Consider the following 9,967-nt stretch of genomic DNA (forward strand, 5'->3'; position numbering starts at 1 on the left):
CCTGCTTCTCTTGAAATGTACTTTATTCATGTTTGAGCATTGTGCTTATTTCATAGCATCCTCCTGGGATGCATCGTTCAGTATCAAAAAATGGTAGAGGGAACAGAATAATTTAGGCTTTTAAAGCGGCTCAGGAAACGTTGTATGTCTATGTCTAACAAACCTTGCAGCATTCATAATATGCTTCTTTAATATCTATACATCACATTACCGCAAATGTCACTGTCTTGAGTGTTATTTGTCAAACATTAGGGGGCGCCACAGTTCTAGCTCACGAAGCTATGCACCCGGAAGACGTGAAGCCAGATTCCTCTTTTTGAATCTGTAGTTTGGCTAAATGCTAACCTGTTACTTGTAGCGAAATAACGTTTAAAGTCATTATTAGCTCGTTATAAATATACTAATAAGATGTTGGCCACATGTAAAGGCTACAATGCGTCGTGAAGAACGTAGAAGCTGTGAAGTAATGACAACTTATCACGGTAAGATTTTATTCAACGCACATATTGCTCGGGAAAAAGCTAGCCAGCTAATGTTAGCTCCTCCGTTAACGGTTGCGCAAGCAGATGCTAATGATACTAGGAGTGTCTCCTGCCAACGTTATTGAAATGTTTGAGTACAACAATGACTTCAAAAGCAACTTGTTGATGACCCCTGTATGTTTTGTTATACTTTTTTATTGCATATAGAGACGCCAATGTTGCTTGCAAGGAAAGTAGGCCTTGTTTCGATTAAGGTAGTGAAGTAATGTTACAAAAGGGAAAGTAACTCTGGAGTGGAGTAACGACGCCTATCTTGCAGCTGTGTGGTTGCTCATTTTGGCGCAGTCTTTTCAGTCTCTAACCAGTTGGTTAGAGAGTTAGGGCTTCTGCTTTCGTCCAAGTGTTTAGTTTTTGTAGCTATTGGCATTACATTGAATTTACTCCGAAAAAAATCAAGCTGTCATTAAGATAACAATTTGAGCTGATTTGCATCGTGCGCATTATGTGTAATATGGGTAGTATGGGTGGCTAACCCCCGAGAGCTATTTCATAATTTACATGATCGTATCTTTTCTTTAGACTCTGTTGGTTTATCATGAGCTCCCTATCAGCCCAGGCCCCAGCACCTAGCTCATCATGCAGGACACTACCCGGAGAAGGAAACCAGGTACTATTACACAAAGACAGCGACTTTCACACTGCAGGCATATCATTCACATTGAATTCCAAGCTGATCTATTGTGTTTTGTTCCTTTAGGTACAACCAAAAGCCCCTCTCTTACAGATTCTGCGTGTTGCTGGAGCTCAGGAAGAAGTATTCACCCTTAAAGAAGTGAGTGTTTCCTCAGTGTGTAGCTGGTTTTGCTGGATCATGGTATAGTGTCCAATCCAGGCATTGTGTCCTTTGCAACCCTCTCCTAGATTAACAAAATGGAAGCATGTGGTGCTTTGTGATGTGCACTATAATGTTTTTTTGTGTGTGTAGGTGATGCACTACTTGGGTCAGTACATTATGGGGAAGCAATTGTATGACAAACAGAGGCAGCACATAGTCCACTGTCAGGATGACCCTTTGGGAGAACTGCTGGAGGTGGAGAGTTTCTCTGTTAAAAACCCAAGGTACATACACAAAATATAGATAAACAAATGTCTTCTCTGCTTAGAGCTTGTAATCTCTGGACTGTATGTTTAAGATATATGCAGACAATGAATGCTTACTCTTAACTGTTATTTTCATTTCACAGCCCTGTGTACGAAATGCTCAAGAAATACTTAGTTGTATTGGGTTGTTCTGGTAAGTCATTGATTAACTCAAGTCAACATATTGTTTTTTGTGTTGTTAAGGGAATTATCAAAGAGCTAGCAATGCATGAGTTTATCCTGCTTGGTTCATACATTGGATTTCTGTGATGAATTGATATTAAATCGTGTCTTTATCTTCTTCCCTTTGTGTCTGATGAATTAAGTGTTTTTTTTTCTTTTTGCATTCTCAACACTGTCTGATTGAAACTAAGATCTTTGGAAATGGGGTGGATTTGTTCTTGTTACATGCCCTTTGATTTTCTTAAACTTTTTTGCCATGCATTGTGAGTGCTTGTGGTAGTCAGTGTATGATTGAGGGATGCAGGCAGCAGAATAAGATTACTAATCTTCAGCTTGTCCCACAGAGACTCAGGAAGGAGACCTTAGTGCGAGAGTGTGTTTTACCATAATTAAAGGGTAGGGGTGTCCTTTTTCTGTTACTGTGTCTCATCCTAAATGCAGACGCTGCAGAGAATCTTTCTGTGGGCCGTGAATGTGTTGAGGGCGGAGTGGAGGATCGTGGGCAGGTAAAACTGAAGCATGGTGCTCAGGAGAAACAGACCCCCAACCTTTCTTACCTCATTATGCACAACATTCATGAAAGCAGTATGACTACATTTAAAGTGAACATCTTTCTGTCATATTTTTTCCCTTCACTGATCAGTGTTTGGCCCAGAACATTAAACCTTATTGTAGCACTTTATCCTGAAGACTGAAAGTAATAGGTGAACTGCTGTCTGGTTATGCATAATGAGGAGTGGGGGTGAGGGCAGCTGTCTCCGTTGGTGTGCATTTGTACAGAGTGGCACCGTCTCTGTACGACCTCATCCTGGGGGTTTGGTCTGGTGTTGTAACAATACTGTTGTGGCTCACCAGCACCACCTAATGGATGAGGAGGCAGAGTCACCCTCTCTGTCTGTGTCAGAGTTTTCTTCTCTGCTCCTCCAGATTGGAGGATCGGGGCTCCTGATCAAGTTACAGGCCAAACATTAACCCTAAGCCCCTTTACCCATCCCCATGTTCCTCATCCCGTTTTTTCCAGTTCCTTTTTTAGTCCACCTCAAAGCACCCAGTGAGTGCTCTCTTTAATGCTACATTTCCAGCTCTGTTGAGCTACAGCCAGTCTTGGTAACTTGTGCTATAGACCATGGGGATTTCTGTATTTCTAATAGCTGTGGGTTGCTGGCAAAGTCAAGATTTTATCATACACTTAAATTTCTGATAAATAATCATAACCAGCTCTGAAATAGACATCAATGAAAGAAAGCAGATACTGTCATTTTCCCCTCTATCCTATTATATGTGCGATAAGCTCTGTATTTATTTTGTGTTTTATATTTATTTGTACACAGTTCCTTAAAAATGGGACTTTCTTATTCTTTGCTTGAGTTTACTTTAATTTCATAACACTCTGGGATTTTTTGTTTGACTCTTTAGCTTGATCATTATACTAATTAGTACCTTGGATTTTGTGGATTTTCTTATCTTTTCTCTCTAAATCTTTTCTTTAGCTTAGCTTTGGGGGGCCTTTCTATCTCCTAAATTTACTTTGATGTCACTGGCCCTAACCCTAATTGCCCATCCCTGTCTTTCCTGAACCACCACCCCATACAAAGAGGCCAACTTGTTCTTGAAAAGGAGCTGCGAGTCCTCCAAGTGCCCAGTTCTTGCTCTGTGTTCTAATTTTTGTCCTTCTTCCCTCTGTAGATGTGTGGAGGCGTGGTCAAAGCAGGTCTGGAGGCTGGAAGTCATGGGCCTCACCTGCAGACCCCCTCCCAGAGACGACCTCGGGAGCCGGACGATGGTAGGTTAACAATTATGTTGTCTGCTAAACCCAGTGCATGGAGTAGATGTGCTAAAATGCTGGATTGTAATGGTTCAATACCGCTTCAGACTCCCTTGAAGGCCTGCCGCGGTCAGCCTGCAAACGGCCCAAACTTGATGTCTCCCTAGACGAGTGGGACCTCTCTGGCCTGCCCTGGTGGTTCCTGGGTAATCTTCGTAGTAATTACAGCCGCAGGAGTAATGGCTCCACAGACATCCACACTAACCAAGTAAGAAGTAAATTGGTTACTAGATTAAAACCACACAGGAGACTTAAATACTGATTGTAAGATGGCACCAAGTGGAATGAAACAGTGTTGGTCTGACTGATGTGTCAGCTGTCTCCTGCACAGGAGGAGGACACAGCCATCGTGTCAGACACCACGGATGACCTCTGGTTTCTGACTGAGGGTGAGAGCGAACAAGTGAGTGTGGAGATGAAAGAAGCTGCCCTTGAGGAAGGGAGCGGAGGAGAGGGAGAGGCTCCACCTGAGGATGATGATGGGGGAGGGAAGGAGGAGAAAGCAGATCGTGAGGTGGGAGTTTATTTAAGTCTAAAGTGTGTCTAATCTGGCAGCAACAGTTGAAAGAGGGGTTCCTTTTGATTTGTTCTTGACTGAATGACTTTTGTCTCTTTACAGATGCAGGAGGAGCCTGATGAAGACTCACAGTGTCTGAGTGACGACACAGATATAGAGATCTCCACACAGGTTTGTGTTTTTTTTAATACCAAATGTTGTAGCTTTCTGCTTTGAGTTGTTGTCAATTGCACGAAGGCTGACCTGTGTGATTTTTGCTTTCCTCTCCCTTAGGACGCGTGGCAGTGCACAGAGTGTAGGAAGTTTAACACACCTCTGCAGAAGTACTGTGTTCGCTGCTGGGCCTTGCGTAAGAACTGGTATAAAGATGTCCCCCGACTTGCCCACTCCCTTTCTGTCCCTGACATCCCAGCATGCAGCTCTCTCACTGCACATGATGAAGAAGATGACAGTGACACAGGCATCGATGTTCCAGACTGCAGCAGGACAGTGTCCGACCCTGTCATACTGCCCTCCCACTCCACAGCTGATCGACCTCTGCCCACCATGCTCGCAGGGAAAAGCAAGGGCCCATGGCCCTCCAACTTCCTGAAGGATGAGCAGCTGTCAGGAGGAGAAAGTCAAGAGAACCTGGGTATGGAGGTTGAAGAAGTGAGACCTGAGGCACTCTTGGAGCCTTGCAAGCTCTGTCGAGTGCGTCCTCGTAATGGGAATATAATCCACGGACGTACAGCTCACCTCCTAACCTGTTTTCAGTGTGCAAAAAGGCTACACAAGTTTCAGGCTCCTTGTCCAGGATGTGGAAAGATAATTCAAAAAGTTATTAAGATATTCATCCTCTGAAAAGCACATGCACATCTATCAGGCTCGTAAGACTAAAATAATAAAATATGCAACCTATGATTTCAAACACATTCAGATTTACAGCTGCATGGACTCTGGTACATACTCTCTGCTGGGTAGACAAACACATCAGACATGCACCTTAGCCCCAAAACCTCCAGAGATACACACAGAGTATAGCACTTGGTGAAGCTTGCTTTTTGGTTGCATGGTGTGTTTTGCATTGCACTGCCTCTGAAGTATTTTTAGAAGAAACACAAGAGTCAGTTATACCAAATTTTTGTTTTGGTGACACATATAAATAAGGGACATACAAATGCATAAGTATTTATTTATTTATTAAGAGAACATGCAGGAGTGCACAGGTTTCATGAAGGCTTGGTTTTTTCAGGCTGTAATATTCAGTGGTCTCTGCATTGATTTTTTTTTTTGAAAGGTGCCATTTTAATACTTGCATTGCCAGCCTTACTTCTGTTAGTTTGTTTTCTTTCTCCCTAGATTCACTTCACTTATCAGCACCTGGACAAAAATAGAAACCTGTGGGCATGTAAGTATAAGAGTATCATTCCTCAGGCCTCTCTTTGGCTTTCTTCTTTATTACCCATTCCATTTCCTGCAAAGCAGTTCAGCTTTGAGGTATGAAGACAAATACTGAAGGAAGAACAGTTAAAAGTCTTACACCTGTGTTTTTCTCGGAAACCATTGTAGCTCCATAAAAGAATACTCGAAACGTTTCTTTAAAAAAAGTATGTCCTCAGCGCTAGTGAATGTACTATTAAATACAAGTGTGGTGGCTTAAGTCCTGTTTTTCTAAACCTGTACTCTAAAATGTCAAATTGAATAGAATCTGCTTGAAAATGCAAAGCTGAAGTATTTTCTGTAATTCCTCTCTCGGGTGCTGATTTGACAACAACAAGCAGTATGTTGTGTTAAACACGGTATCCATCAGAATGATGCGTAGATATTTCTATTGATGGTTCTTGCACCCCTTCCTGAACTAATGAAATATTTTGTATATTTTGTGTTTAATTTATTTCTAAATGTGTTAAGATGAACACCATAAAAGGCTGCATTTGTTACAGAGCCTAAATGTCTCACTTTCAGCATTTTGATTTAGAGATGAAAAGAAAGAATATAAGAAAACAGGCTAAGTTACCAAATGTACCTTCAATGAAAATGAATGCGTAGTACTTATTTTGAGTTTTGTGTTTGTTTTAAGCGTTACACTGCCATGTAATGATCCTAAATTTTAATTTGTGTATTTTATGTTTATTTTGGTTGATTCTGCATTGTTGTTAAACCATGTAAATAGTATTTACTCTGAGTGTGTGAGATGAATATTCAGTATGCTCCACTGTGCTGTCAAGGAAGCTATCCAGTGGCAGTCAGTGTTTCACTCTTGGCTCTTCTCAGCATAGAGAGAATATCCATGTTCTTTGAACTGCTCTTTAACTTGCGCTTAATCTTTCCTGCCAGCAGATGGTGAGAAGTCTCAATATTGTATCTGGTGCCCACAGAGTATGTACAGTACCAGTAATAAAGTGTAATAAATATAAAGAGCATGCATTCTGTCGTGACCATGTCCAGCCCTGAGCTGGTGTGAGAGCTAAATTAGCTATATATGAAAATAAATGTAGCCTATTGTATGAATTACCATTGTTGTGTATTAAGAATTACAAATTTTCTCTAGGCACCGACCTCATGAAAATGACCAAGTTTTTATTACATCACTTATACAGGCTCAAAAAGACGTAACTGTTGCCACTATTAACCAAATTACAACAGTGTGTTTGAACATGGTACTGCTAATATAGTTTTTATACTTGTCATGGAATAAAACAAGGTTTTTAAAGCATTGAAGAGTTGGTAGTTAATCTTTTAAATTGCTGACTAAAGGGACAGTTGATGTACAGTACCCACTGCTGAGGCGTGTGTATGCAGTGAGTGCATTTTGGTTGAAGAATAAGTCATTGTTTGACAGGCCAGCTGTCGTCTGTCCTCTCCTTGACTGAGCTCCAGCACTTGCAACTCTCCTCTGCTTACTTACTGCACTCTTCTTGTGTTCGCCTAATTTCTGCATTTGTCCACAAGAGGGACGGACATCCTACCCTCCACAGCTTACATTGCTGTATCATGGCTATAATGGCAAAAATAGTTGGTTTCTTTAAGCAATGGCATTTACGCAAACAACTTGGATGACATTAGATAATTACCATGAATGAACTTGGAGAGCACTAAACTTAAGACACATTGTAAATGGCTGATCAGATACCAGCGGAAGAAACTGAAGAAACAGACACAAAGCAACCACAAACCCTGACAGAGAGGCTGCATGGAGCTGTAGCTGTGAAGTATCCAAGTCAAAATACATTTGTTTGACTTCACTTTGAAATACAGTATGAAATTTAATGTAAATACAACCTGCAAGATAAGTGCATTGTGCCATAGTGGCTTGACCAACTGTATTACAATAGTGACTTCAGTAGAAGCAGGATATATGAATAATACCAGGAGGTGAAATTTTAAGAAAAATAAAAGGTAAAGAAGCTCTTGACAGTTATGTCACATATACCAGTCAGCCTTACCATTACGACCCCCTGCCTATTTTTGGTCCCTTTGTATCATCAACTCAGTGCCAGAACCCTGACCTGAAAAGCTATGGACTCCACTGGAACTCTCAAGAAATGCAAAGGTATTTGGCATCACAGTGGATCCTTGAAGTATGAAAGTTGTGTAGTGTAGTGTCTGTGGATCTGACTAAGTTGCCCAACATATCCAATAGATGCGCTATGAGATAAGTCAGCACCCTGCACATGTTGCTGTGCCAGGTCACCTTCCTTCTTCCATCACTCTGTGGTCCAGTTCTGTTGATCACATGTCCATTGTGGGTGCTTTTGGCTGTGGACAGGGGTCAGTATGGAAACCTTGACTAGTCTAAAGCTACACAGCCACACACATCAAACTGTGATACTGACTGTTGTGTTCTGACACCTTTCTGTCCGTTCCAGCAATAACTTTTCCAAGCAGTGCGAGTTTTATTCGCTTCAACTGGACCATACATCCCAGCCATTCACTTCCTACATCAATGAGCCTTGGCTTCCCATGATTCTGTCACAAATTCACAAGTTTTCCTTTATTTGCCCCTTCTGAAGCCACTATCGTCTTCAGACTTTGACATTTGGAGAGATACTCTGACCTAGCGACAACAACCATCTAAAATTGTTTTCTCACCCATATTTCCAGCTTCTAACACATCAACTCAAAGGACCAGATTTTCACCAGGTCATAAAGTTTTGACTGATCAGTGTAAATCTTGACAGTGTCGATGTATTTGGTTCGAGATGAACTCATCTTTAGCCAGCTTGGACCACAACTGATAGTTATTTTTATTATTTGACAATATATACAGTTGGAAAAAGTATACAGTTTTAGTTTGTAAAATGACGTTGGTTTGTTTACCTTTTAAGATTCCTGAAGGTAGAGACATTTTTTTAAGAAAAATCACCAACCTCTTAATGAATTCAACCAATAAAAAAAATGTTCCCATTGTGTTTTATGTTTTATTTGTGGCAAAGAAGTTTGTTCCCTCAGCACCTGCTACAGTTTCACTTCATCAGACATTTATTAAAGTGTGCAGTTTTATTTGAACACCAGCAGATGCTATGAGTTTAAGTAGGTAGGTGTTGTCCCTGTGACTTACTCTAAAGCACTGAATGCTTCAAGTAGCCAGACTAAAATGCTTCTCCCCGCTCTTCAACTAATTCAAGAATGGCACCCTGCTTTGTCCGTGGCGTCTGGCACGTCACACACTGAGGAGAAAAAGAATGGCATAACACCCCCTGTGACACGGCCTCCACAGCTTGGCAGCTCCAGAATGGCTCGGCCCAGGGAGTGGTTGGGGATGCACATGTTTCCATGGAAACAGTTCCTCCATCTCAACATCCCAGAATAACTTAACACATTCTCTCTTTATCCCCTATGGCGTATGCAATACTTCCTACTGTGTGAAATAGTTAGGATGGAAGCCCTCCATTAAACATTGTTCACATACTTTTAGAGTGTTTTTATCATTTTATTGCTCACACTGACTTTCATAAGCTTATTTTTTGTTCTTGTATTTTTACAAGCACCTTAATAAATACACTGAATATTTGTGTGCCCTTCCCCAGTGGGCCTCCAGGATGGCGAGCCTCGGCTTGTTTATCCGCTTTTGCTTTCTTCTAGTTGTGTGTCTGAATATTTGTAACTGAATCTGTTTGGCTGAGACATTTCTATCTAACTTTTTACACACACACACACACACACACACACACACACACACACACACACACACACACACACACACACACACACACACACACACACACACACACACACTTTCCCTCTGTTGTGTCCGACTATTTGGTCGCTCCAGAAACCCAGCCGCTAAATTTGTCCCCCTGGTGACATGGGAGAAGGTCAGTGGAGCCAGAGAAAAACAAAGATAGGAATACAGTAGAAGCGATAAAGACAGGGGAAGTTTTAGTGAGAGGCATCAAGGGGATGGGCAATGAGAGAGTTGGGTTAATTTGATAGGAGGAGGAGAGTAAAGAATTGCGTTTGACTTGGATGAAGTGGCAGTTTCTTTCCGGCCATCCAAGATCTCAGCCAGGATCCAGTCATATGTCCTCAAAGAGTTAACCTGATAGCGGTTTACTCTGGCTGGGGACACAGTAAGGTGTAAATTCCCCTTGGAAATAAAACAGGTTTGTTTTGATAGACTTTATGTTTACCATTACTGATCAACCCCACAGGAGCCACTTTGTTTTCACTCAATAATGAAAGATGTCACCTGGGAACGATAGATGACTGGTTTGGCATTTTTGGTGGGATGAATGACCTCTATCAAAAGCCTCTTTTTCTATGACATTCATTATTTACAGCGCTGTTAACAACACAAGCAGCAATGGAGTACTAGAACAATACTTTGAAGTGAAA

General features: G+C 41.4%; 1 protein-coding gene across 2 annotated transcripts; it reads left to right on the forward strand.

Annotated features, from left to right (window-relative positions):
- The first annotated feature begins 275 nt into the window (after window positions 1–275).
- Window positions 276–6,813, forward strand: mdm4 (MDM4 regulator of p53). Of its 2 annotated transcripts, none has more exons than XM_074675476.1 (11): window positions 276–482; window positions 1,062–1,149; window positions 1,240–1,314; window positions 1,468–1,601; window positions 1,727–1,776; window positions 2,247–2,311; window positions 3,492–3,588; window positions 3,678–3,838; window positions 3,947–4,144; window positions 4,250–4,318; window positions 4,421–6,813. In XM_074675476.1, exons 2-11 carry the CDS (start codon window positions 1,078–1,080, stop codon window positions 4,988–4,990), a joined length of 1,491 nt encoding a protein of 496 aa, XP_074531577.1. In that variant the 5' UTR covers window positions 276–482; window positions 1,062–1,077; the 3' UTR covers window positions 4,991–6,813. The 2 variants fall into 2 exon arrangements, with proteins under 2 accessions (XP_074531577.1, XP_074531586.1); XM_074675485.1 differs by having other exon boundaries at window positions 3,962–4,144.
- The last annotated feature ends 3,154 nt before the right edge of the window (window positions 6,814–9,967 follow it).

Source organism: Halichoeres trimaculatus, unplaced genomic scaffold (assembly GCF_033239565.1).
Source record: "Halichoeres trimaculatus isolate MK-OKI-2021-1 unplaced genomic scaffold, fHalTri1.1 fHalTri1_scaffold_1, whole genome shotgun sequence".
Classification (NCBI taxonomy): Eukaryota; Metazoa; Chordata; class Actinopteri; order Labriformes; family Labridae; genus Halichoeres; species Halichoeres trimaculatus.